Source organism: Hypomesus nipponensis, chromosome 26 (assembly GCF_054491055.1).
Source record: "Hypomesus nipponensis isolate SF chromosome 26, ASM5449105v1, whole genome shotgun sequence".
NCBI classification, from domain to species: domain Eukaryota; kingdom Metazoa; phylum Chordata; class Actinopteri; order Osmeriformes; family Osmeridae; genus Hypomesus; species Hypomesus nipponensis.
In genome coordinates, this window is record NC_140386.1 from 8,107,899 (window position 1) to 8,135,872 (window position 27,974).

General features: G+C 48.2%; 2 protein-coding genes across 3 annotated transcripts; one reads left to right on the forward strand and one right to left on the reverse strand.

Moving 5' to 3' along the window:
- Window positions 1-109: 109 nt before the first annotated feature.
- On the reverse strand, window positions 110-8,390 carry LOC146221299 (signal-transducing adaptor protein 1-like). Its single transcript, XM_084692541.1, has 14 exons — window positions 7,250-8,390; window positions 5,764-5,835; window positions 5,534-5,653; window positions 5,384-5,440; window positions 5,048-5,202; window positions 4,450-4,581; window positions 3,804-3,873; window positions 3,289-3,391; window positions 2,926-3,099; window positions 2,624-2,695; window positions 2,467-2,520; window positions 2,283-2,330; window positions 1,904-2,119; window positions 110-1,785 (listed from the first exon to the last, which is right to left on the reverse strand). The coding sequence occupies exons 1-14, from the start codon at window positions 7,340-7,342 to the stop codon at window positions 1,733-1,735; spliced, it is 1,419 nt and encodes a 472-aa protein (XP_084548667.1). The 5' UTR covers window positions 7,343-8,390; the 3' UTR covers window positions 110-1,732.
- A 123-nt stretch (window positions 8,391-8,513) lies between these two features.
- Window positions 8,514-27,004, forward strand: LOC146221300 (heparan sulfate 2-O-sulfotransferase 1-like). 2 transcript variants are annotated; one of them, XM_084692543.1, is made up of 8 exons: window positions 8,514-8,592; window positions 9,064-9,173; window positions 22,389-22,639; window positions 23,577-23,662; window positions 24,111-24,249; window positions 24,829-24,926; window positions 25,269-25,426; window positions 25,857-27,004. In XM_084692543.1, the coding sequence occupies exons 2-8, from the start codon at window positions 9,068-9,070 to the stop codon at window positions 26,081-26,083; spliced, it is 1,065 nt and encodes a 354-aa protein (XP_084548669.1). In that variant the 5' UTR covers window positions 8,514-8,592; window positions 9,064-9,067; the 3' UTR covers window positions 26,084-27,004. The 2 variants fall into 2 exon arrangements, with proteins under 2 accessions (XP_084548669.1, XP_084548668.1); XM_084692542.1 differs by lacking the exon at window positions 8,514-8,592 and having other exon boundaries at window positions 8,639-9,173.
- The last annotated feature ends 970 nt before the right edge of the window (window positions 27,005-27,974 follow it).

The following is a 27,974-nucleotide window of genomic DNA, read 5'->3' on the forward strand; positions in this document are numbered from 1 at the left end:
AGCTCTCTCCGTGCCTTCCAGAGGTGCCCTCATCAAGTATTAAGTCAGTAATCACGACGTCGCTAACAAACAAACAATACAATAACAAACAATGCAACAAAAGGCCAAATGATGGTTACTCGTTTTATTTATTTGTTTGCGTTACAAGTCATTTACGTTCATTTGTCTGTATTGTACAGAGTAACACAGTAGTCATCTTCACAGATTGAATGTTTGGAAATACTCAGCTACTGTATCTAGTTGCTTTCTAAGAAGCCAACTGAATTGTATAACCCTCATAACGACCAGTTGATAGTCTTTACATAAATGACTAGTTGCTACATAAGGAATGTACTTACACCGACATTGCTAACCAGCAGCTGTATGAACCAGAGAGGAATACAACAGACACAAATCAGTCGTGGAAGTATTATAGCTTGTAACGCTCCTGTTACAAAGTATGAAAGAGGAAATGTGGGTCTGTAGGTTTACCACGTACTAACCACGTGTGTGTGTGTGTGTGTGTTTGCTCACCTGTTGTAACGGTTTGCTTTCCTGAAAACAGTTTAGTTGCTCTCTGAATCGACTAGAGCAGAGGTTCCCAATCCTGGTCCTCGGGCCTCCCTGCCCGCATTAGGTGTTTCCCTGCTCCAACACACCTGATTCCAATGGGTCGTTATGTCGTTTTTCAGAAAACCTGCTAACGACCATTCATTTGAATCAGGTGTGTTGGAACAAGGAAACATCTAAAACATGCAGGACAGGGAGGCCCGAGGACCAGGATTGGGAACCCCTGGACCAGAGAAAATGGAACGGTCGTGAAAGACCGCGATGAAAGTTAACGTCACAGAAGAGCATTTGTTTATCAATGTTATCACTAGTCCCTAATCGTGTCACATACAGTAGTGTCTGAATCCAGTGCTTGGGTGCTCTTCTGTGCTTTTCAAGTTGCCATGTGGCTGGTACTGTATGCATCTTATAGATAGATATAACCTGCAATGCTTTAAAATGTTCCTGACGAGACTTTTTAACTTTATTTTACACGTGGTGTAAAATATCTCACAATGTAAATAGGTTTCTTTTTATTTCCACTACAGTATGTATCTGTCACACAAAGCAAATAAATCTGCAAGGCAGTCTTGTGTTTTCCTGTCACAACAGAAATATATAACGTACAACTATACATTTTAATGAGAAAAAAATATTAAGAAAGAACACTGATATGTAAAGCAAATATTTGATACTTCATTCGATGATATAAAATCAAAAGTTGAACTTTTTTTGATTTAAATGTGCAAACGTTCCAAAATATAAAAAAAAACAGTCAAGGTGCTAATCGTGACATCTACATACAGATTTACCGTCCGGTAATTTGCAATTGAGTTGCCAACGAGCCTTGCCAACGAGGAGAAATCAATAAAGCGTTAATCTTTGGAGAGGCAGCACTGACACGTTGAGCTTCCGGCAGGGGGTCTGGTGCGACCCATAAGGCTCATGGGCGCTGAGGAAGGAGGTAGAAGCGCGCCCGGAAGAAGACGACTCCTTTCCCCCGTCCGAAGCTAAGTCGTGGTTTGCGAGACTCCCACAATCCAATCAGATGCCAGTGATTAGGACGGGCTCTCTCTTGGGCCTTCATCCAGGGCGTCATGTGTCTGTCTTTATGTCTTCCTGATCGGCTTCAATGCAGGAACTTGGAAGAAGTGACACTGAAGGACGAGGCTGTTTGTTGTCCAGGAGTCACCAGGAGAGGGCGCTATTCAACCACCCGTCTCATCTCCAGCTTCACTTTCAGCTCCTCAGACAAGCCTGGGGGAAGGACAACCGAGGCGTTCAGGTGGAGGGGGAGACACTTTCGGGTCACTGAATTCCTGTAGAACAATCATCTACTGGAAAGGAAGTACCACTCGTTTTCTATAAGACTGACCTGGTAAGATGGGTGGACCTGATCTCCCAGCAGTGAAGGTTCTCAACCTGGTCTCTGGGACCTCTGGGACTGACTGGGACCTGGGGGTGGGGGCCGAGGACGGCCGTAGGGCAGACCTGGGGGTGGGAGTGGGGGCGAAGGTAGGCCTCGGGAGAGGGGTGGACGAGCGGGAACCAGGGGGCATGCCTGGCGGCTTCAGAGCTTTCCTCTCCGGGACTGAAACAAAGATGTCAGCCGTTAAGGAAAAAACGCACCCGTTGACTAACCCAAAAAGGAGAGACCCAGTGTTAAGTAACGAGAGAGAAACAGAGAGGATGAACCACCAGTTCCGTAGTTTGTAAAGTTATATATTTACTCGTATATATATATATATTCTTACTTGTGTCTCCGGGCAGAGAACTGTGAGCCGGCACTGATGTCTTCAGAACTGCAACAGAAATCACAGGAAAAAGAGATGAAGCCGTTTTAAATGTTGCTCCCGAGAAGCGTGTTCCCTTTTGGAACATGACACCTTGTGCGTGTGCGCGGTGCGTGTGTTTATCGGTGTCTTCTGTGGGACTCACTTGGCAGGCGGGAGCGGGGGGGAGGGGGCGGAGCTGGCTCCTCCTCCTTCACGTCTGTTTCGACAACAACACAGACAAAGCAGAGACAATGGAGGGATGAGGAACAGAGTCATGCCCGCAGTGGTATTATTGGAGGGAGGGAGGGAGGGAGACTCACGTGGGTTGTTCAGGTAAAAACTCTCCCCTGTTTCCGACTTCGGTACCTCATAACAATTTTGATCTCTTGGAACTAAATATGAAATTAAAAAATGAAATACAATATACGATAGTCTCCACATATATTCTAGACTTCAAGTCAAAGAAGACTAAAAGGACAGATTGCCTGAGGTTAAACCACTGAAGGAAACGTAAACATATTAGTGGCAAAGCAAACATGTCCAGGGCATGTGATTAGATGTATGTGGGTTCAGGGTTGCTGACAGAATCTGTGGTGACTGGGCCACAGGTAAGATGGCCTACCTGGTCTAGGTGGTAGTGTCAGGGTCGAGTCCGGGGATGAGGCAGGGACAGAGTCAGGGGCAGGGGGAGAGGCAGATTCAGTCTCTGAATTGGAAGTAAAGGCAGGAGGGATGGGACTGCTGGAGGCACAGTGGAGACTTCTCTCTCCGTTTTCTTCATTAGACTGAACAAACGCTGTGAAAACAGTGGGCCGGAACGATTTTTAACAGCACACACGAGGCAGAGAGATAGAGGGAGAGAGAGAGAGATAGAGGGGGAGAGAGAGAGAGAGAGAGAGAGAGAGAGAGAGAGAGAGAGAGAGAGAGAGAGAGAGAGAAAGGAGGGTCATGTATATACAGACACAAAGAAAGGGCACATTCTTACTGATGCTCTCTTCATAAGGTGTCTCCAGAATCAAAGGGGTTAGAACTCCACTGGTCTTCTCCACCAGACAGTCGATGACATCATGTAAAGTGGCACAAGGGATCTATGGGAACAGGAACCATCCTTACATATCTCCTGTTATCAGACGCCATGCTTATTATATATGGCTGAGATGAAAACTAAAACGCAGCCCTTTTCGTGAAACATTGACCACTAAATACACAAGGAGGCCAAATAAACCATTAGGCGGTGGCAGCGATGGGTAAAAGCAGAAGTACGGCAGGAAGGGAATACTGCAGATCGGGTATTGTTGATGTTATCATTGCCCAGACATGCTGTGCATAGCTGAGAAACATGTTCTCCTCGACTCTATCCCTTGTTAAGTTAACTGAAATCCACACAAGGAGACCAGGAGCCATTATGTTGTGGAAAGGAGAAACAAACAAAGCACAAACGTTCTTAGAACTGTTTGTTCGGAAGCCTCCCTGTTAAGAAGTCCGTTTCAGAACACTTACTGGGTTGTCGATGTCGATGGCAAAGTGGCCGTCGTGTTTCTTGGTGACACGGTAGTGCCTGAACACGGGCCTGAGGGAACAGAGAGGACTTTAGCGCGGTTCAAGCAGGAAGAGGTCAAGGTGTTTAGCGCGGTTCAAACAGGAAGAGGTCAAGGTGTTTAGCGCGGTTCAAACAGGAAGAGGTCAAGGTGTTTGGCGCGGTTCAAACAGGAAGAGGTCAATGTGTTTAGCGTGGTTCAAACAGGAAGAGGTCAAGGTGTTTGGCGCGGTTCAAACAAGAAGAGGTCAAGGTGTTTAGCGCGGTTCAAACGGGAAAGGTCAAGGCGTTTTCCAACAGGTGTGTTTGGGTCTACGAAGCATTGGCTAGCCGCGTTATAAAACGGTATGAAGAAAACCATGAAGAGATAAGACAAAAGATTGCCTAATCTCTGAAGAGGTAAGACAAAAGGTCATCTTATCTCTGGCCTCAATGGAAGCATTCTGACGTTGTTTCACTCATCTGTGAAGTAGACAAAGACAGGCACCGATGCACGTAGGTAGCTCTGTGGAACACGGGCTGGTTCGGAGGGGTAGAGGGGCGGAGAGGGGAGGGTGGGGTGCGATGAGGGAGGGTGTGGCGAGGGAGGGCGGTGAGCGAGGAACATACCCGTTGAGATCCTGGTAGGTGGTGACAGCGAAGGAGGCCCCGTCACGGTTGGGGCGCAGCAACAGGTTGCCCTTTCCTCTGTGTTTCTCCAGAAGGTTCTCCGCCTCGGAGCGAGACACGCGCTGGAAACACCTGGAGCGGGACGACACGGTCAGACGGAGGAACTCCGCTGCTCAGGAGCTCCACCCGCGGCAACACACGGAGCTTCGGCCCTGTCAGGACACACGCTGAGCTCCTCATACATATACATCTACGTCATTTTGGCCGAGAATCGAACCGGCAACCAGCCCGACTCCCTAACCGCTCAGCCATCTGACCCCACTACTCCCTAAAAGGTGTTTCCTTCTCAGCACTAACACGCCTGTGTCAGCTGCTCACAGTGGTTGGGTTAAGGTTGGGCTGGAATTCTGTATGGCCAGAGTCTCCACAGCAAACCGTTCATTTAACACCAGGAGAGTTCATTTGACTCGTTGAGTGTTTATGTAGATCCGCTCTCGTGAGATTGGCCCCACAAGAAAAACCTCCTGGTGTTAAATGAACATGTCCATCAAATGGTTTTCCGTGTAGCAAGAAGCCTTTTGTGACACGGGGAACTCACGAGGGCATCTCTGACAGCGGGCTGACGTAGAGGTCGGCGTTAGACTGTTCCAAAGGAGAGGAGGCGGTGCGGAGTCTCTCTCTCTCTCTCTCCACCGTTTCCCTCAAGAGATGAATCTGGCCGGGCAGGAGGTTGAGAGAGCAGGGCACAGCCAGCTGTGGAGAGACACATGAAGGGCAGGAGGGGAAGGGGGCGTCTGTCAGACCAACAACCACTAAACTGAGGGCAGAGAGGAAGGAACACATCTCGGGAAATGAGCTGATCTGAGAGAAGATAAGAACACGTGACTTGAAGATGGAATCCTGAAGAAAAATGCTTTGAGCCGTCGTCACTGACCTCGACCACAGAGTAGATGTAGCCTTTCCAGAGCTCACGAGCCTCAAGGCTAGGCGCCTGTAGACAGAAAACATCTGTTAGGGATGTGGGACGTGCACACTGACATTTGCAGACATGTAGATAGTGTGTACACCTGCGGTGTTTGCTTACAGTTAATTTGAAGCTTTCGTTCTTCATTTGAAGGTTGAGTCTTGCCGCCCCTAAGTTTTGATCCCGATTGCAGTCATCCGTTAGGGAGATGAAGTCGGTGAGAGCAAGCTTATCTACATACTGTGAACACACACACATCTGGAGTTAATGCTACAGCTGTTGCTTAATGTGTCCACCTAGGCTATGCATTTGAATCATAATTTCCTGAGGAGATAGTTACCACAACTCACATCATTATCTTTGTTGGTGTTGAAGAAGAATAGAGTGTTCTCGCATAGACAAGTCCACAATTTACGAGATGTCTGGCCAGTCAGCAAAACAGACAAAAAAAATACTTATTATTCCAGATTTATTGTCATGGAACTACACAAGAGAAATAGGTCTAGAACAATGATCATAAAAAATGCCTCTGTTTCCAACTCTAGTTATATCACCGGTTGAAGGACTGTCCTGTCAGACAGTCAGAACTGGTTTGGTATGTGTGCCAGGGAAACTGACTCAGTTTCCCCCAGAGTGAATAAAAAACAGTGTCATGTGAATTGTCATCTTTCTCAGAAACTCAGCACACGACTGCATTGGATTTTCACCACCAGCTTCTTCTTAAGAATCGCTGTTCTAGACAACTCTGCCATACAACAATATTTATTTATGCTTTTTTTAAGGCTTACATAACACTTTAGGGAACATGCCAGTGATATCAGTTCAACTGGTACAAACCTTCACTTTCCAAAACAAATACTGTGAGTTTGAGATTACATTCGTTTCTGCAGAAAAACATTAAGATTACTGACAATGGGGGCTGATCTCTGACTTGACTCTCGTCCAACCAGTTTGAATCTTTATGGCTCCTTACAGTAAAAGGCTGTCAAACCAGTTCTGGAGCTATGGGTGACATTCCATGACTGCTTTGGAAAATCAAAGTCCATGCTGCACTCAACATGACAAACACACACCTGAAACCATGTCCCACTCCACTCCCCCTATGGAAACCCCACTGTGTGTCATCGCGGACATTGGCCGGGTTTCCCAGATTCATTAAGAAGCTCTTAACGCTAAGAGCTTCTTAAGAATGTTCTAAGAGCGTTCTAGAGCGCTTTTAGAACGTTCTTAAGAAGCTCTTAGCGTTAAGAGCTTCTTCACGAGTCTCGGAAACCCGGCCATTGTGTGTTTGAGAGTAAGTGTGTGTGATAGAAAGACAGAAAATGCATACATGTTGCTGTGTTTGTCTACAAGTGTTTGTGTGCCCAGAAACTCTGTTAACCATTAGCCAAAACTGGAACCAGTTTGTTCAGAATTTTACTAATTAGATCCAACCAAAACAAATACACAAGTTATTATGTGATTGTAGTGGACGAATCTTTCCATAATACAGGCTGTGATGTGATAGAAACTCATGCTAAAAACAGATACACCTGAAGGCAATGAAGACTAAACAGACATACAGTGAACTGTCAGACCATGTTTAACTGTAAGTTGAGCCCAGACTCATTCCAGACATTGTCTAGATCATTCAGCCGGAACGTTCTTCTACACTAAAGATCACAAACAAGCACTCACAGATATTCTCAGTCCATTATCAGCAAGATAAAAACCTTTCACACACACACAAAAAAATGAATACAAATACAACAATTAAACAGATAAACCAAGATTAACCAAATCCATGTTTGCAAAAGCATGAAATAAAAACATTACGACAGATTTGTCTCAACATACCTTGTCTTTAAACGACCTCTTCTCCAGGTACCCCTCATAGTAGCAGTTTGGAAGTTGATTCCGTAGGCGTCCAGTTCTCCTGGGGACGGCCATTCCGTGCTCAGGTCAAACCAACAGGACTCTAATGTGTAATTTATTCTACTAAATTACGTTAAAAAAAAATATATCTCGGAAGTATGAACCAGTCCAAGGGCCCTTGTTTCAGAGTGTGAGGTAAATCCTGTATACAAGGAAAAATAATTCAGTACATTACACTGCAAAGAAGCCTTTACGTGTGCCTGTCTCTCTCCCCTCCCTCTCTCTCTCTCTCTCTCTCTCTCTCTCTGTGTCTGACTCTCTCTCTCTCTCTCTCTCTGTCTGTCTGACTCTCTCTCTCTTTCTCTCTCTCTCTGTCTGTCTGTCTGACTCTCTCTCTCTCTCTCTCTCCAGTATTGCAAGTGTGGAGCTGATCGTGTGGAGCAGGTGTATTTTCTCCTGTCTCGAAAGGAGATTGTTGTATGCTCAGTGCTGATTGGCCTCTGTCACAATAGACCACGGACAAATTCCCCGTGAGGTCGTGACGCTATACACCAAACCTTTGTGACTGGAAATGTAGTGCCCTCCTCAGGATATTTTGAACCCACTTCCTGTTTCTGGAATGAGGAGGGACCTTTGACACACAAGTCTGGAAGTCTGTATGCCTACTATGCCTAACCAAATGTTGTTGCTGTAGTCAGTTGGGCCGGTTCAACTAGCGAGGTTTCTTAAGAAAGGGGTTTAACGAGCAATAAGTAGCTGTGCACTGTTGTCATATGTGCTCTCTCTGACCAATATCCACTTATTCTAGGGAATTTGATTGTAAACACAGATTGTAAACAGATTCACCATTCATGTTTTTTGTGATATTTGTTTCTCTTTGTTTTTAGTAGGTCAGGTGTTTCTCGTACAACTAACTGTTGTCGCTTCAGGATTGCCCCAAACAAACTCCGCTACAGTAGGTGGCAGTAAAACAATGTTTGATTGAACATTTACTTAAAGAAGACCATTATATTTTGTAGTTTTTAGCGTACAACCCGTTCTTTCGACAGACGGGACGGAGTTTAATTTCAATTTTTAAATGTCTAGACGTTTATTATTCCCAGTAGGCCTATTACAAATTATTTTCTTTCGTTCTTACTTATTAATGCCTTGTGCGTTTTATGCTAGGCATACATCATTAAGAAATCGATATTTTAACAGCAAAAGATCAACAACAACCAGACTGCCACTGATAAATCAGATTTTAGGCCGGCCAGGGAGCCCTTTCAACTTCTGTATGCAAAACGTGCAGCCGCGTCGACAGCGTGACGCAGAACAACATAGCGGTGTGTGTGCTGGCTTGTGTGCTTGTCCGATCTTGTGTTCCTTCCCAGGCAGTGCAGCGAGTCTAAGTGGCGGACGAACGTCGAATAATTTAACAAGCTAGCTAGTTGGATATACAGCCACAAAACCGAATGGGTTTGTAACGCAAGGAAAGCAAGTCTTCTAAAATTATTGACTATTACATTTGACAGGCAGTTTGGGCAGGCTAGCTAACGATAGCACTCCAGCTATATTGGAGTTATTTGCATGCTGGTCACAGCTTAGTTAAGTCCAGCCTCACCGACGCTTTCATTCCTTGCTTAGTAAGCTGACAACATTTCCTGGTGCTGTTACTAGAACGGTTATCTTATTTTTATGGAGGGATAGTATCATTGTGTCTAGCTAGAAACAATTGAACGGTTGTTAAAACAAATTAAAACATTTAATTCGCGGCATGAATCGCTTGCATCTGATTGTTTAATGGGGCTTTTAAGGATTATGATGCCGCCCAAGTTTCAGCTTTTGGCTGTTTTGGCATTTGGAGTGGCGATGCTCTTTATTGAGAACCAAATTCAAAATCTGGAAGACTCGAGAGCAAAGCTTGGTAAGTTTTTTTTTGTTTCGTTTTAATGTGCATCAGAGAGAGAGCGAACGTTTTGCATGCGTCTATATTTGCTGTGTGGGCATTTTCAGCTGTTGGAAGGCACATTCCGACGTGTCTAGTGATTGTCAGCTGGACTAAATGGAACGTCCCGTTACATTTTATTATTTACACAGTCCTGCTGATAAACAATTGATAAACAATTGTTTTCGTTCATCTTCTGTGGTCTTACTTCCGGAAGTTTGCCTATCCGCCGCTTGTTACATTTTCAGCATGTTTTTTTTAAACAGAAATGCAGACTGTTAAATTTGCTTTTGACAAACTCCCACACCGAGGATGAAATATTAGTGTATATATAAAAAAAAAGAGTCAATAGATGTCATCATGATTAATGAGCTCAGTTCAACTGTCACTCGCATTCTTGTTGAGTATTTACATGATTTGAGAATCTTGATGAGACTTCAGCTAATTGAATTGGATTAAATGGGTGTTTTTTTTCTCGTTTTTTTTTAGTTTCGAGTGATGAAGGAGCACTGAGGCTAATGACATTGTCACTGTACCGCAGGCCCTGAATAATGAATGTTGAAGCATTTCAGTATTGAAGAAATGTAAATTATTGGGTAGAGTTAGGCTACTCTGCAGGCTACCATGGGCCGTTAATTAATGTCTAGTCAACCCTACCCACATAAAAGTTGTGCATATATTACGTATTGGATAGCCTTGATGCTGCTATATACATTACAAAGACATCAGTACAAAGATATGTCAGAGATGCAGACCGATCTCAGTTCAGAGTTCAGAGTCGTGTGGATGTGAGGATGTAGGCTTGTGTTTTCCTCTGCCAGGGAAGTGCAGATTTGTAGTCTCCATATTCTCGCGGAGCTGAATCTTTTTTTTTTCCAAGCCAGATTGGGAGCAAACCAACTGGATTATCCATTGGGTCCAGATGAGAGGTAGTTATTCTTCAGACTTCGCACCAGATGTGCAATCCCTTCATCTCTTATGATTTCTGTCATTTTATGATGGCCCATATTTCAAATCAATCCCCTCCAAATCCTAACAGGATTAATCTGACAGTGTACCAGAGTAGTTGTGGAGTATAGACCAACACTAACCCTTCTGGGCCCCATTTCTTTATCGCTGATCATGCATAAACTACATCAACAAAAATGTGTTGATTTCAAAATATTTGTTATGCATACAGATCAGGGCTGTCCATCCCTTTTTTTTCCATCTCTCTGTCTTTCATGCAAAAAGAGAGAGGGGGAAGTGGATCCTGTTGTTTTGCAGTAGATCTCCTTGGCACAAGATGGCTTGAGAGGGAGAAAGAGCGAGGAAGAGAATAGGGAGAGGGGAAGGGAGAGAGAAAGAGGGAGGGAGAGGGGAAGAGAGAGAGGGGAAGGGAGAAAGGGAAGGGAGGGAATGGCGAGAGGGGAAGGGAGAAAGAGGGAGGGAGAGGGGAAGAGAGAGAGGGGAAGGGAGAAAGGGAAGGGAGGGAATGGCGAGAGGGGAAGGGAGACAGGGGAAGGGAGAGAGGGAAAGGAAGAAAGAGAGGGAGAGGGAGAAAGAGAAAGAAAGAGGGAGGGAGAGGGAAGGGAGAGGGGAATGGAGAGGGAAGGGGGAGAGAGGGAGGGGGGAGAGAGGGAGGGGGGAGAGAGGGAAGGGAGAGACAGGCAGAGAGAGAGGCAGAGAGAGGGGAAGGGAGAGGAGTGATTGACAGACGCCTCTCAGTGTAGCAAGCCTGTTCCCCTGGCAGCTTATTTTCCCCTTGCAGCCTTATCACAAAGACACCAGCTTTGCTGCTGAACCTGACACAGCTATTGTTATGGGAGACGGCAGTAATTGCAAACTAAATACAGACTTATTTCATGTTGCCAACAAGGACACGGTTTGCATTCTGCAATGGCTGTTTTTAATTATATTTTTTTGTGAGCCGTTGTAAACCAACTGTGCTTATCTAACTTGAGGCCTACGTTGGGTTTGTGGTGCTCACAATACGACCTGTGCACATGGTGCACCAGTGGGTTTCACAACAGTAACTGTCACACCCCTGCAACTCACTCCCCTTTTCTTGCACTTACGTTTGCTCTTACTAGTATATAGCCAGTTTCGACGATAATACTGGTGGAGTCTGTGATTTTCAGCGCATTCATCATAAGATCACTTAGCTTTATGATGGATGGAGTTCTCTCTGTGTTTGATTTATGCCCGTGTTCAGAAATGTGCTCCCTATATGTTTCTCTATTAATCTTATTCCCAGGAGGCTCGCTTTTGTATTAATTAGGTAGAATGTTGATGAATGATCTGGTCAAACAGCAGATGTACTGAACTGGTGGTGTCTAGACCGCTTGTAGCTCAGGGCTCAGGCGAAGTTTGCCGCCTTCAATGGAGGCGTTTAGAAACCGAAATTGCGTTTTTTGCGAAGCTTGTTTTAATATCGGGTACAATCGCATCTCTGAGCCTGCTGACAGCACGGCACGATGAAAATGAACCCTCCATCTGCCACCAGCAGTGACAAACTGTTGGGCTGGAACATGGGCCCCCCGACAGAGGTATTGATCCAGAGAAGGAGCAGATGACAGAGATAAGGCACGCAGATCGACAGATTCTAGATAGATAAGGTGGCCTTTCTTCTTTTTTTTTTTTTTTCATAGAGAGTTAGTAGAACTCTCTCTTACAAGCTTATACCCAGGCTACAACGGCCGTTTATTTAGGGCCTTTGTGTGTGCCCAAATGGCATGCTGACAGATGGATATGATTCTCAGTAATTCACCACCGAGCCATTTTTGTAAGTCTGGCTGGACCAGGGTGACCTCGTCCAGCTGATTTCACAAGGATGTGCTCTGAAAGGAATATGAGCTGATTTCACCAAAGGATGACTGAGCAAGCCAGGCAACAGGCCCCTCTTAAAATTTGAACGAAAGGTCAGTGTTTTTAGAGGCGAACCACATCCTTAATTAGGATTCGTGTTTATTTATCGACTGTAACGTGACGTGTGGCGTGATTCGATGTGAGATGCTGCTTGAACCGAGCGAGTCTATTCATCATCTTTTAGGCTATTTCAACACAATCTGTCCTATTTCTGTGCTAACACATTTTCTTGGCAGGTTGCTCAGAATACAGTAGGTTGAGTAGATCTTGGACCGGAGAGTGGTGGGCAAGAACCGTGTGGAGGAACATGAAATTAAATACTTTCAACTGCAGTGCTCTCACACCATAAATAATTCAGTGAGTATTCTGTAGGGATGCTGATCAAAGTATAATCCTCTCTGACAACAGAATAAAGTTCCCAACACTTGTCTCTCATGCAGAGGTGTTCGAGAGACTCTTGTGGGAGGGTTTCGTTAGGCCCCATCAAACGAGAGCTCGTTTGAAGACGACTACGCTTGTTTTTACTCGTCGAGGAGAGTCGTTTGACGGGAAAATGACTGCGGGTACCGTCTAGGCCGCTCGCCCTGCTGCGGCCTGACATCAAGATTGTCTCCCGGGGTCCTCCGGCAGAAGGAATACGGCGCGAGATTACGCCGTTTCGCTAGTGAAAGACTTCTCCAGCTCCCCGATAAGTCTTCGAATGGAGGCAGCACTCTGTATCTGGTCTCGCTCAGTGCAGTCGTAGCTATAGGCTACGAAGACAGATGGCCCAGCTGAAGCCATGTTTTAGAAGAACTCTGAAGGAGAGAATCAGGCTTACGTTGCTCTGGGCGTTTGGTATAGGGTACCTTGTGCCATCCACCAGTGACAAAAGAGTCACTTAAAGTCACTTACTCCCACCAAAGAGGAGGATTGTTCCTCCTAGAACATGACACACGTCACATTTTGCTGCAGTTTGCTGCCGTTTAGAGACCCTGTTCTATAAACCGCTCCTCTGTCCCAGCCTGGGCTGTACTGGTGCTACTGCGCTGTTCTGAAGCCAACCATTCTCTCCGTTAATCCTCCTACCAGGGAAGTACAAATCCAATTTAAACCGCCCACTGCAAACATCTAAACATATCCCTTTGTCAGTGTGCTAGTTTGAGTCTTTCTTCTGGAGCTCCTAGCCATTAAGTCCTGTATCGAGTTGGAGGTTTGTTACATTGAACCAAAGCTAGCACTGTGTGTACTTTGGTGGCTACGCCCTGCTGTGTGGGACACGTCAAATATCACCCAGCCCGCAACGGTTAGGTCCGTTTTATACATTTCGAAAGGCTTCGCTGTTTTATTGAACAGTGATTGTGAGTGACAGAAAATGTGGAAGAGAGAGAGGATATGCGGGATTCGAACCCAGGTCCCTGCTGTAAGGCCTCAGCTTAGGTGGTGAGCACGGTGAGCCACCACAGCCCTTCCTGTGTTAGGTCTGTTGGGTCTCATTAGAGTTATGATATAGACCCCCCTCTCATTTGTGAATAATTCTCTCAGATCTCTACAGGGGGGATGTTTGCTCTAGTGAAATTACTTGGATGAAAAGGTCTGGGCTCATGAGGCCAATTTCCACAATAACAGATGGACGGATCGCTAAAGTGTCAGCCATGCATAATCCATGAAGGTACGTTGAAAGGACTGATCCTCATCGCAAATGCTCCTCCAGTCCAAGTCATGTCTTCTTTTGGATGGTAACCAAGGCGGAGTGGACAAATACTTGTTCTGCTTCTGACTTGACCCCCCTCTCTGGGGGTTTGTGTGCTCTGTGAACCCTGGGAGAGAGATAGAGTTAGTGAGTCAGAAGGCCTGAAGATAGTTTTAGGGCAGGAGCCATGGCCTGGCTTTGGAGACCATGGGAAGACGGGGTCAGATGGCTGAGCGGTTAGGGAGTCGGGCTATTAATCAGAAGGTTGTTGGTTCGATTCCTGGCCGTGCCAAATGACGTTGTGTCCTTGGGAAAGGCACTTCATCCTACTTGCCTTGGGGGGATTGTCCCTGTACACACTAAGTCGCTCTGGATAAGAGCGTCTGCTAAATGACTAAACGTAAATGTTAGAGAATATGAATGTTCCGTCGTCACGACTGTTGTTTTGTAGGAGTCTTCGCTGGCTGATTCGATGTGGGATTTTGTATGCGGTCACTTGACGACGTTATTTAAGACCGTTCCTTGACTCTGACCACCGAAATACTTTTAGAACTGTGCATTTCTCATCCTTCATCTTGCATTGGAATCCTCAGTGTCGTTTTGGATCAAAGCATTTCGCTTAACGGATCAAAAAGTTGGACGTAGGAGGTCAGCGTCGCCGTCGCCGTTTGTCGAGGTGGAAGTGCAGTTTCCGAAGCCTCTTCTTTTAGTCCCGTTTCCTTGTTTGCAAGGAATCCTTAAGTCAGACGAGGAGGGGAGAGAGAGCGCCCTGGTCTATGACATCTTTAGATTCTAGTGTTTGCTGGGAAACTGTGCTCAGACTCTGTGCCAGGAAGACTAACAAGCTTAGATGTTCCCTCAGGGAGGAGAGATGAAAGCCCTTCCCTCTCTCTCCTCTCCTATGCCCTGTTTGTCCCATTTTAGAAATAATGATGACAGATTGAGTATGATAACGGCTGCACATCCACGCGCTCGCATCGCCCGGTCATTTCTGTCCGTCTGAGCTGTGAAACGGATGCTCGTGTTGACGGGAGAACATCACACTTTCCAGCGATGTGTTGGCATAGGGATCCTCTCACATCGGGAAGTCGATAAGCCAATTAGAGCAGGGCTCTCCAGGGCCCGGTCCTGTTGAAAGGACCTCATTGGTCACTGCCCAGTTCAGGTGAATACTTAGCAGTGATGTTGATGTATCAGTATGGGGAGCTGTGTCTAAGTGCCCCATGACGTCTGTCTACAGAGACATGGAAAGCTCATAGAATTTAAATCGAATCAATCCAGGAGGAAAGAAAATCATTGTTTGTTAAAGCGAACACAGGCGTGGCTTACAGACGGCCAAACCACTGTATGGACAAATCAGAGTCCATCCCTTCTTCTGTGCCTTGGAGGAGGCGGGTCTAGGAGGCGGTTGGAGGAGGTAAACAAACATAGGAGCAAGGCAGAGCGAGAGAGCGGGCGTCCTGGGGAGCGCTAAATGCCAGGCCGCTAATTGCTCCCCAGGGAGACTGCTGGCTGGCTCTGGTCCAGAACAGGCCCACACGTCTCAATTTTCAGCATCGACAGCCTCTCATCTCCTTCGCCCTCCGTGGATCTCTCAATCTGCCGTCTGACTGCACGGCCTCGTACTCCCCTCCAGCTCAGGAGAAGCAGACGCCGGCCCGTGTTTGAACAGCGATCGTAAAGACCAGCACATCTCTTCAGACTCTGCTTGAAAAAGCAAAATGTGGCCAATTTCTCCTGCTGGTCACGGATATCACACTTCTTCTTTTTTTTTTTTTTTTGCTTAGGCAGCCAGTCAGTGTCTGTCAATTCCCTCAGTCTCTCTCGGTAATTGACATTTCTTCTTCTTCTAACTAAACAGAACAACTCTGGTTATTCCATCAGGGTGACGTCATAAAAGAGGAAGAAAGAAATGGGATACGATGACTGAAACTCTTAACTCAGGGATTCTTCTCAGTCTCCCGTTCCACCCCACCCCCCGGTCACTGTGGGTCATGTCCTCAGAGGGATGTCATGTCCCCCCCCCCCCCCCACGCTGTCACCCAGCTGCCGCCGGACCGGGTGCCCTCCGCCCACGCGCCCCAGACGGTTCCCCTGACAACCTTCACCAGCCGGGTGTTAATTGGCCTGTCTGTCCCCTGGTTTCCTGGAGCAGTGAGTCGGCAGCCCTGCCCTACATACGCTGTAGAAGAAATCTGGAATGGGTTTGGTTCCCACCTCTTTGGGGATACGTCAGTCTCTCAATATCCCACCTTGATTTGCCTTGGAGATGCGGTCAGCCCTGATAAAGAGATGCTTTACACCATACCTCGTGTGTTTTAGCATCTCTGCTATTTCTGAGGAATTCTGAACAGCACGGCTTGGTTTTCAGCTGACAGTGGTGATCTTTGTCCTTTCCACGTTTCACCTTGCCACCGTTCTCCTCAGGGTGACGGCGGCGGGCGGGCTGAGGCCTTCACCTGATCCACCGGGGCAGTCACATTAGCCGCACGCCACGGGGCGAACGGTGTCAGTCTAATGTGACAATGAATAAAACAGACAAGCTTTCCGTCTGCGTTGCCTGTAATTTGCAGAATGGACCGGCTATCGCGAAGACAGAGAGCCGTGAGCTTCCCGGTTTGTTTACACCGATCCCTGTGGAGCGGTAAACTACACGGCAGTGCGTCACTCACTGCTCTGTTCGAGGATGTTGTTTCTGTTGATGATGACGCAACCGAGGCCCGCCAGCCTCGTACACGCGGGGTTGTCTGTCGGCCTCCGACCCTGTGTCGGCAGTTGAGTAATGCTCTTTTGTGTCCGTTAACACAGACTTTGATTTGGCTCCTTTGTTGTACACTCCCTTTGGTGTAGTCTGCTCAGCAGAGCAGACAGTATTGAGCTAAGGGCCGACGAGAAGAATTGTTCAGACCTCCTGAACAATGTGTAAGGGATTTGTCCTCCTTTAACTCTACTCCCAGCAGTCTTTTCTAATTTCATTTATTTTCCAATCTTGAAATACAGCGGAGAAAATGGAACAGGGCTCTTAGTTGGGCTTGAGTGTCGGGGGTGCGCTTCGCCCCGCCCGGTGGTTTGACAGGGTTACAGACTGGCAGGGTGGGCATATGGGTGAGGCCCCGCCCCCTACCATGCGCTTAACCCACTCACCTGGGGGCTGGTGACATCATCTTCAATCAGAGAGATTTGCTCTTTTTAATTGGGAAGGATTTTATTCCACGGTGTCGGGCATCATACCTGTCTCATAAATAAGACTGCCTGAAGGTGTCCCTGTTGGAGTAATCAACATGAAAGGAGATCCTGCTTGGTAGTGCGATGCCAAAGCAGCAGTCTGAACACACTGCACCAGACAGAGGGGTGGTGGTGGGGGTTAGTGAGACAGTTCGATACGCCATAACGAGGGACCCAAGGGACGGAAAGAGGAAGGCAGAGATGCTGGAGTGAATTCGAAGGGGATTAATACAATCTGGAAGGCCGCGATCCCGATAAATCAAGCTCATCTGTTCCTCGAACACTCCCTTCTCCGTGCCCTGCTTCAGTCCGGAAGAGGGCACAGGGACGGTGTCTTTTCTGGGGCATTCATCGTTGTGCGAACGTGTCTTGCTGAGCCATGATACTGAAGCAGCGACCCAGATGACGGTAAGGCCATAGGAAGCAGGTGGCTCCTTCTCCTTCGGTGGAAACGGAAAAGAAATTAGGCCGTAGCGTGCCATGCACATCCCGTCCCAACCTTCCCTGCTGACGTCAAGATCTCAACGGTAGCGGGTGATACCTCGATGATTGATTGCTAACAGTAAAGAGCAATCATTGGAAGAGCTCTATGAATCCGGCTGCCCGAATCTAAAGCAGGCTATACCTGCGTGTTGCTTAATCGTCCCCTTTCTGAGGCGCTGAACCAGTCAGAAGGACGATGTCGGGTCTAATTTATTCATGCTGTCGTCCTCCCTCTGATTCCGCGTTTGTCCCGTCTCCCCTACGGCGGTAGGGTCGTCGGGGGAGCGTGAGGGGGGGGGGGGAAGGCTTATCTGAACCCCACAGTGGCAGAATCACCGCGATAACGAGACACGGTTCAGAGGCGGACTGCCGAGCGAAGCGTTCAACCGGGGGAGCGAGGGGGCGTCTTGCCCTTCCCGCTCCCTCTCATCTCCCACATGGAGCCCCGCCTCATCAGGCTCCTCGCACCTCGTCCTGGAAGTTCGTTTGCAGTAGCTATGAACGTCAGGATGAGCCTGTTGATAGCCTGCATGTTAGGAATAGCTCAGAGGTAGCATGGGGTAACGGAATAGCAGGGGGACACCAGGGTTTAAACGTTTTGGAATGTGCAGGGCTTCGCAAACCTTTTACCGTTGTGGAGGTTGAAAGTTTCAAAGGCGACACTGTAGCGATGCCAAGGGGAACATTTTTTTTCGTCTCTGGGATTGTGCTGTCGTTTGCAAGTTCCCAGCGGTGGATTTTCCTTCTTAAACAAACACAACTTGGCAAATTGGCCAGTCTCATATTTCACAGGAGGTGGGGTAGCTGAAAAAAAGAACACACACACACAAAACAGACCTACAGCCTCACTCTAATATTGACACTGTGGCATGGGGCGTGATCAATTCTTCCATTTAATCAGGGAGAGAGAAGCCTTTATCAGGGCTAATGGACGACCAGACATTCTTGGAAAAGGGGGAGGGGTCATAAGAAGATAATGCATTGCGCCTCCCCACCCCCAAATCGCTCCATCACAACAGACAGAAGCCTGATGAATCTGCATGCCTTCAATTAAGTCAACAGACGTTATCAGGTCCAATCAATCAGCCTCGGGGGCGCCTTCCCACACAACATTGCCTCCGCGAGAGCTCTGAGATCTCACCTTGCGACGCTGCGACGTCTTCCGGGACCGTGGACGGCATCAATCCATCACAGATACTCACCAGACAAGATGCTGATTCCTCAGTGGAACTCCTCAGCATTCAGGTCCCACTGTTACAGACATCAGCATCAAGCTTGCTGGGGAGAAGAACTGGTATACAAGTGTGTACTTTCCTCATAAATGGGATCAGAAACGGCCAGGAAACGATAATTTCTCAGCCTCTATTGAAGGGAAGCTGCTCTGACATATTATCTTAACTCTTCAAGGGTAGGAAAGGGTAGAATTTAGCATTGAGATTAGAACAGCATCAGTATCACAATATCTAGTTTTCCCTTTCATCCTTTCATCTATTTTTCTTTCCTCGAGGCGTAGTAAGAGCGAGCGAGGAAAGCTACAGGCCATCGTTCTTGTACTAATGTGGTGGTTTACAATAGCTTCTCCTTCAGACCCGAGTGGAATCGATTGACGGATTCTCTCAGGATCCAGTTTGAGCAGACGGAGATGAAAGGCTTTTAGTTGTCCCTGGAGGACGCTACGACGCGGCGTTCTGTCAGCGGCAGACTAGCTCGGCGGCGGACATGTCTAAAACTAGCTGCTAGCTGAAACATGTGGGCTGGGCTGGGCTAGGCTAGGCATGGACACTAGGCTAGGCATGGATGCTAGGCTAGGCATGGACGCTAGGCTAGGCATGGACGCTAGGCTAGGCATGGACGCTAGGCTAGGCATGGACGCTAGGCTAGGCATGGACGCTAGGCTAGGCATGGACGCTAGGCTAGGCATGGATGCTAGGCTAGGCATGGACGCTAGGCTAGGCATGGACGCTAGGCTAGGCATGTAGGCTGGGCTAGGCTAGGCTAGCATCCTGGAGAACAGCCAGAGACAAATGAGCAGGAGGAAGGCCGCCCGTGTCACTGGGGCGAGCCAGGCTCCGGTTAATGAATGAGGCCTCGCGGTCAGAGCTGGAGCCCCCAACCCTCTCCTTAGACATGCACACTAATGAGCGCAACACAACAAGTCATTTGTTCCGCTCGCAACTTGCCTCATTATGTGACGTTACAGCTAGCGCTGCCAATAACCTGCCATGTAAACTAAGACTGGTCTTTCTGCTGACTGTAAACTAATGACGGTAATTATAATGGCAGTTGTTAATAGTAATAATAATGGATTCATTGTACGCATCCAAAGATGTGTATGATTGGGGGATTTGAACTTGTGACCTCGATATGCAGTCAAATGTTCCAATCACTGAGCTTGACGACACTGTCAGACATCATTGATTGCCGCTTGACTTTTAGCCTTTTCCACAGTACTTTTTGTCTGACTGCGTGTCATACGGTATTTTGCAAGAGGGGCTGGGTCGGGGGAAAATGCAAATTCGACACATTCAAACAAAAGGCACTGCAGTGTTATGGTTAGGGTGCAGATAAATGGCCTTGACCTTCTGAACATAAATGATAGAAGATCAATAAGTGAAATCCTCTGCAGAGGTGGAACAGGCTTGGCTTGGGAGAGAGAAAAGAGTGCGACTGCACAGGGGTGACTAGTGTGGCCATGTGATAAAGGACCATCCTGGTCCCGGAGATAGGTAATCGTTTATCAGTGTCTGCCTCTGGCAGGTGTGCGGGTCCCAGCGGTGGTCCGAGGTGATCGCGTGGCACTTCCTGCACACTCCAAACTGCTGAGGTACAGATTACAGTCTTTAAGTTCACGTTTGCTTTGCTGAGCTAAAAGGAAAAACAAGAATATTTCGGGGGTAGTTGTTGCAGTTTTTTTGTAGTTCATGCATTCGCAATTGTTTAAGAGTCTGCAAAAGATACCGCTCTGGCTGAGGTTAGATTCAGCGCTGCAGTCTACCCTACTTTTATTTTGCGAGCATCATCTCACCTAGGATTTGAAATCCCTGCCAAGGACACTCCGAAGGCATTAAACCACAGACCTTCTCTTGCACCGACTCTGGAAGCACCTGTCAAGGCAGACGGACCTCCGTAAGGTTCCGTGATCGATGAATGTTCCGTGATCGATGAATGTTCCGTGATCGATGAATGTTCCGTGATCTGGCAGGGATGAGCCAGGCTTCCTGCAGCCTGTCAGTCACCGTAGCTGGCCCACAGAGGAGGCTGGCCCTCTGCTGTGGTACTGACAGCTACAACCAGCAGCTCATGAGACCATACCTGTAATTAGTTCCCTGCAGACACTCACAATGGGGAAAAAGGAACCAGGAAGAGAGAGGAGAAAAAAGGAAGAAAAAAAAAGATCTTCACTTGTTATTATGTCTCCTCTCAATGATACCATCAAAGGCTTAATCACCTGGCGATGTGTTTGCCTGCAGTGATTGAGCGCAGGTGGTCGGGCTAATTAAAGTGTGCTAACAGAGCCGTGGAGTCCCCCCCCCACACCCCCCCCCCCTGGGTGACTATCCACCGCCCCCCTGCTGAGATCAGAGAGGAGCTAATGGTCACCATGGTACTGAGAAAGAAAGAGAGGGTGAGAGAGTGAGCGCATTGATCCCTAGTTCAATCCATCCTCCCAGCAGTGGACTGACAACTTGTCCTCCTCTAGGGGGCGACACTGAGCTGTCAGTGATGCTGCTGTGGAACTCCACCTGCTCTGGTCTACTGATAATAAACAGCATCACAATCCTCAAATAAACAGTATCCCAATATGATGGAGCAGGTTCGAGCCCTCCTGGTTTGGCCCTGTTTGAGGAATGAGGATGTGTGTGTGTGTGTGTGTGAGTTTGTATCTCATTCTCCAGTTGGATATTTTACATTTGTTTATGTGCCGAAGGCTGCCTTTGCACCACTGCGTGTTGTGGGTTAAGGTTGTTTATGTGCCGAAGGCTGTCTTTGCACCACCGCGTGTTGTGGGTTAAGGTGTGAAAGTGTTTAAGTCGGCACCTGTCTTTGTTTCACACTTTCCTCTCTATCCCCACCCCCCCACCTCTCACTCTCCCCCCCCTTTCTCCATATCGCTCTCCTCCCCCCTCCATCTCTCAACACCTCTCTCCATATCTCTCTCCTCCCCCCTCTCTCTCCCCTCTCCATCTCTCACCCCCTCTCTCCATATCTCTCTCTCTACCCTCTCCATCTCCCCCTTCTCTCCCCCTCTCCCATCTCTCCATCTCCCCCCTTCTCTCCATCTCTCTCCCCCTCTCCATCTCTCCCCCTCTCCCATCTCTCCATCTCTCTCCCCCCTCTCCCATCTCTCTCCCCCCTCTCCCATCTCTCCATCTCCCCCCTTCTCTCCATCTCTCTCCCCCTCTCCATCTCTCTCCCTCTCCCATCTCTCTCCCCCTCTCCCATCTCTCCATCTCCCCCCTTCTCTCCATCTCTCTCCCCCTCTCCATCTCTCCCCCTCTCCATCTCTCCCCCTCTTCCATCTCTCCCCCTCTCCCATCTCCCTCCCCCCTCTCCCATCTCTCTCCCCCCTCTCCCATCTCTCCATCTCCCCCCTTCTCTCCATCTCTCTCCCCCTCTCCATCTCTCCCCCTCTCCCATCTCTCTCCCCCCTCTCCCATCTCTCCATCTCCCCCCTTCTCTCCCATCTCTCCATCTCTCTCCCCCCTCTCCCATCTCTCCATCTCCCCCCTTCTCTCCATCTCTCTACCCCTCTCCATCTCTCTACCCCTCTCCATCTCTCTCCCCCCTCTCCATCTCTCTCCCCCTCTCCATCTCTCTCCCCCTCTCCATCTCTCCCCCTCTCCCATCTCTCCATCTCTCTCCCCCCTCTCCCATCTCTCCATCTCTCTCCATTTCTCTCCCCCTCTCCATCTCTCTCCCCCTCTCCCATCTCTCCTCTCTCCCCCCTCATCCACCGGTCGCTGCAGAGCAAACGATCGCCAGACATGAGGTGCGGGAGGTGGAGCAGAGGCACACCCAGGATGGTAGCCGGGAGGCTGCGGGGGCGGGTGCCTCGCTGACGGATGTAGACGACGTGGTGATCATCTACAACCGGGTGCCCAAGACGGCCAGCACGTCCTTCACCAACATCGCCTACGACCTGTGCTGGAAGAACCACTTCCACGTGCTGCATATCAACACCACCAAGAACAACCCCGTCATGTCTCTGCAGGATCAGGTGAGGACACATCAGTAGAAAGAAAAATTATTTAAATATCTTCAACCTTTCGAAACTTTTGGTAGAAAATATTTTTTTCAATCACATTTTTTTTTTTATACTACGGACACACCAAGAATTGTGTTAGCCCCACCATGAAACAAGCAAGAAAATGGTGTATTATTTTGTGTATGCACATTGATGTAAGCCCAACAACTATATGGATTACTTAAATGGTGTTGCACATAATCTAGACCCATGTCAAAATGCCAAAACACTAGAATTTACATTTTGGGACAGGTCAAGTTCAGTTTGGGACTGTTCATTTTGCACTTGGGGACGGCACTGGGACAGGGAGGATAAAAAGTTAGTTGCGATCCCCGGGGACCACCACACGGACACTTTTGGTATTCTAGTTTTGAACCGACTCCTGTTCCCCTCCCCGACACCTGCACCCTGACCCACCACGTTCCAGCGACTCCACACACACCTCAGGCGGAAGTCTGGCTGCGTTTGTACTCCTGTCAGTGCTACTCCTCGGCTATTAGGGTGTGAATGCCCTGAAGCCAATCCTGTCTGTCGCTGCTCAGGTAATATCCTGCTTGCAGAGGCCTATCAACAGTATATTAGCCGTGCTGAGAATGTACAACACAAGCTTGCTGCCTTACAGAGCTGTCTGCCGGAGGCAGAGTTGGGTGCAAAATCACCTCCAGAGGGTAGCACTAGCTTCCTCAAGGGACCAAGGGTTTCCATTCCTGGATGACTGTGGGATCCACAATCGGTACATAAGGTCTTTGTTGAAACACTGCACTGGCCGTGGCAGTGACACGGTTATATTTAGCTGTTCCTGCTCGCAAAAAAAACCCAGAGGGTTTTGACCGGGAGGAGGAGTGAAAGAACCATCCGACTGAGGTGTTTAGTTGTCTTGTGCTTGATTTGTATTCCGTGGTGTTCGCAGGTGCGGTTTGTGAGGAACGTGACGTCTTGGAGGGAGATGAAGCCCGGCTTCTACCATGGCCACGTGGCTTATCTAGACTTCACCAAGTAAGACCCTGAAGCCTGTCTATCTCCTCTGAAGCCTGTCTATCTCCTCTGAAGCCTGTCTATCTCCCCTGAAGCCTGTCTATCTCCCCTGAAGCCTGTCTATCTCCCCTGAAGCCTGTCTATCTCCCCTGAAGCCTGTCTATCTCCTCTGCCACCGGATGAAAACACACTCATTATGTAGATCTCTGGATTGAGGTTTAAAGTGGAAACAAATGGCTGCCCTCTGCATGTTTTTGTCTGTCACAGTGTCTGTAACCTGCGGTGCTTGGATCAGAGCTTTACCTCTTAGGGAAGATTACCGTCCCATTTAACCGCTGCCATCTTGTGGCCAAAAAAAGGAATAAATTAATCACAGTAATTCAGTTCAGTGCTATTGTGTGCTCTGAGTGTACAGCGTTAGCCAATCACAGAGTGGTCTGGTTAAACCGCATTCCTCCATGTTCCTCAGATACGGGGTGAAGGGGAAGCCCATCTACGTCAACGTGGTTCGCGACCCAATTGAGCGGCTGGTGTCCTATTACTACTTCCTGCGTTTCGGAGACGACTACAGGCCAGGCCTGAAGCGAAGGAAACAAGGGGACAAGAAGGTCAGTTTTACATTTGAAGCGTTTTACATCCTCCGGGGGGAAAATAAGGGCAGTGGTAACAAAAGCTCAGTTTGTTTTGACTCATTTGATTGTGGAACAAGAGGTCATAGGTTCAAATCCTACCCCCAGTTAGTAGGTGGCGGTTGGATGTTCTAATCAGACATGATGCTGAAGTCTCAGTCTCCACGTGTGTGTGTGTGTGTGTGTGTGTTCTGTCCTAGACCTTTGACGAGTGTGTGTGTGTGTGTTCTGTCCTAGACCTTTGACTAGTATGTGTTCTGTCCTAGACCTTTGACTAGTATGTGTTCTGTCCTAGACCTTTGACGTGTGTGTGTGTGTGTGTTCTGTCCTAGACCTTTGAGTGTGTGTGTGTTCTGTCCTAGACCTTTGAGTGTGTGTGTGTGTGTTCTGTCCTAGACCTTTGAGTGTGTGTGTGTTCTGTCCTAGACCTTTGAGTGTGTGTGTGTTCTGTCCTAGACCTTTGAGTGTGTGTGTGTTCTGTCCTAGACCTTTGACGAGTGTGTGTGTGTAAGTTCTGTCCTAGACCTTTGATGAGTCTGTGTGTGTGTTCCGTCCTAGACCTTTGACGAGTGTGTGTTGTCGGGGGGCTCGGACTGCGCCCCTGAGAAGCTGTGGCTCCAGATCCCCTTTTTCTGTGGTCACCACTCCGAGTGCTGGTGAGTCTCTGGTGCTCTCTGGGCTGACACACTAATACTTGGGACCTCCCTGGTGCTCTCTGGGCTAACACACTAACACTGGAAACCTCCCTGGTGCTCTCTGGGCTAACACACTAACACTGGAAACCTCCCTGGTGCTCTCTGGGCTAACACACTAACACTGGAAACCTCCCTGGTGCTCTCTGGGCTAACACACTTAACACTGGAGACCAGCCTGCCTGCCTGCCTCTCTCTGGACCACACAGGGAGGATGCACTGAGCATCCTTGTTTGGGATGCTGTGGTACTGTGATACTGGTGGATGTTTTGAATGTGTTTTGTGTGTGTGCACGTGTGTCTGCAGGAACGTCGGCAGCAGATGGGCCCTGGAGAAGGCCAAGTCTAACCTGGTGAACGAGTACCTGCTGGTCGGGGTGACGGAGGAGCTGGAGGATTTCATCATGATGCTGGAGGCTGCGCTGCCCCGGTTCTTCAAGGGCGCCACAGAACTCTACCGTACAGGTACCTCTCTCCTCTTTCTCAAGTACCCCTCATTCCCTCACAGCTACCCCAGCCCTCTCCTCTTTCTCAGGTACCCCTCCTTCCCTCACAGCTACCCCAGCCCTCTCCTCTTTCTCAGGTACCCCTCATTCCCTCACAGCTACCCCAGTCCTCTCCTCTTTCTCAAGTACCCCTCCTTCCCTCACAGCTACCCCAGCCCTCTCCTCTTTCTCAGGTACCCCTCCTTCCCTCACAGCTACCCCAGCCCTCTCCTCTTTCTCAGGTACCCCTCCTTCCCTCACAGCTACCCCAGCCCTCTCCTCTTTCTCAGGTACCCCTCCTTCCCTCACAGCTACCCCAGCCCTCTCCTCTTTCTCAGGTACCCAACCCCTTGCTACCCACTTCCTGGTGGTCACCAGCGCTCACCTGGTTCTCCTGTGTGCTCCCGCAGGGAAAAAATCCCACCTGAGGAAGACGACGGATAAGAAGCCCCCTACCAAGGAGTCCATCACCAAACTGCAGCAGTCGGACATCTGGAAGATGGAGAACGAGTTCTACGAGTTTGCTCTGGAGCAGTTCCAGTTTGTCCGCGCCCACGGCGTGAGGGAGAAGGACGGCGAGCTGTTCCTACTGGCCCAGAGTTTCTTCTACGAGAAGATCTACCCCAAAGTGAACTAGACCGGGCTCCAGGGAGGACCTGCCCACCTCTGACTGGGACCTGAGAGGCCTGCCGGGAAAGGATGTTCCTCTGGGAAGGGAAGGGGAGGAGAGGAGGGGCTGGCTCTGTGAAGCAATGCGACTGTGACTGTGTTGTGTTAGCCACATGGCTAACATGCTAACCTTCACATCCCTGCCCTGTCGAAGCACTGCTACTGTGACTGTGTTGTGTTAGCCACATGGCTAACATGCTAACCTTCACATCCCTGCCCTGTCGAAGCACTGCGACAGTGACTGGGTTGTGCTAGCCACATGGCTAACATGCTAACCTTCACATCCCTGCCCTGTCGAAGCGCCTCCTGACTGGGGACTTGTTCAGGGCCGTCTCTAAGGAAAGCACAACCACCACGGCAACCGCAGAGAACATTCCTCGCCATGGAGATCATGTGGAGGGATTGTTTTTTTTCCCTTCCAGAATATTTAGATTTTAAAAACGTGACCATGATTGTGTTTGATTGTTGAAGCTGCTGAACAAACTGAAAGTTGTTAATTCTGGATGTATGAGTGACTCGTGGCAAAGACTGGTTACTTGTTTCTCCTAACAAGGGAAATATTTGTCTGGCATAGATTTGTTAAACAGATGCGGCAGGAAAATTGTACTTTTATCAGATTTTTTTTTCTGCATTATCTTATGTATGATTTACTGGGTGCATTCTTATAAATCGTTTACAGAGGGGAACAAAATGACTGAGCTTCTCAAAGCAAATGGAAACAACGTTTTGTACATATTGTATTTACATTTACAGTGCATATTTTGTATTAATATTATGTATATGGACCAAATGGTTGTTAGGGGAAATCAATTTCTTGCACCTTGTGGTGCGTGAACTGTAAATTAATATTCATTTGTATCTCATTGAAATAAACTTTTTTAGATACCAAGTTATAATTTTCATAACATCAAAGTTTAAGCATCAATACCGAATTAGAGAGAAATATAAAAAACATCTGTGCAGTTTCTTTTTTTTGTGGTCCGATCTGTAAGACTGACTTGAATTGACTGTGTGAATTGAATCCTTTTGTTACAAGGTGTGCTAGAACTGAGAGAACCCTCGCTATCCTGAATGTTGTTGTGACGGGGATCTTGAATCTTTGTGACCGAAGCTCACTAACTCCAAAATGAGAGACTTGATAGTGCCTTCATCATGCACAGAATATATAGCAAGCTGTCTCTTTTTGATATCTTAGTTTTATTCCCCAACCAGTGTTGGAATGTCGCTAAAACATTTCTTTTTATATCCTTTTTTCTCGTTGAACTGGCAGTTTTCCCTTTTAAATAAATTCTTGGCACAAGTGACTAAAACATTTCAAATAAGTACTTCACTCAAGTTCTTAGTTAACCAGAGCTATTCATTGAAGCATAATATAATATTATTTGTGTTGTGTGAAAGATGTCTGTGCCAAGGACACATTCAAGCATTTTTCCTTCATGTAGTGTTGTTTTAAATCTTTAAATCTTCATGACACACGCAGTGTGGATGTTTACTTCTGGATGTCATGTAATGGTTGAAAACGGTCAGGTTGACAGGAAGGGCAGCAGGTGCGTGGTGGACAGTAGGGAGGGCAGCAGGTGTGTGGTGGACAGTAGGGAGGGCAGCAGGTGCGTGGTGGACAGTAGGGAGGGCAGCAGGTGCGTGGTGGACAGTAGAGAGGGCAGCAGGTGCGTGGTGGACAGTAGGGAGGGCAGCAGGTGTGTGGTGGACAATAAGGAGGGCAGCAGGGAGGGCAGCAGGTGCATGGTGGACAGTAGGGAGGGCAGCAGGTGCGTGGTGGACAGTAGGGAGGGCAGCAGGGAGGGCAGCAGGTGCGTGGTGGACAGTAGGGAGGGCAGCAGGTGTGTGGTGGACAGTAG

Bases quoted from the DNA above. Each gene is read 5' to 3' on its own strand.
- LOC146221299 (XM_084692541.1), bottom strand. From the start codon at position 7,342: ATGGCCGTCCCCAGGAGAACTGGACGCCTACGGAATCAACTTCCAAAC. The intron at 2,696-2,925 runs GTAGGCCATCTT...TTTCATATTTAG, and splicing joins GACACTACCACCTAGACCAG to TTCCAAGAGATCAAAATTGT. The intron at 2,331-2,466 runs GTGAGTCCCACA...TTTCTGTTGCAG, and splicing joins CCCCCGCTCCCGCCTGCCAA to TTCTGAAGACATCAGTGCCG.
- LOC146221300 (XM_084692542.1), top strand. From the start codon at position 9,050: ATGGGGCTTTTAAGGATTATGATGCCGCCCAAGTTTCAGCTTTTGGCT. The intron at 9,174-22,388 runs GTAAGTTTTTTT...CGGTCGCTGCAG, and splicing joins AGACTCGAGAGCAAAGCTTG to AGCAAACGATCGCCAGACAT. The intron at 23,663-24,110 runs GTAAGACCCTGA...CATGTTCCTCAG, and splicing joins GCTTATCTAGACTTCACCAA to ATACGGGGTGAAGGGGAAGC.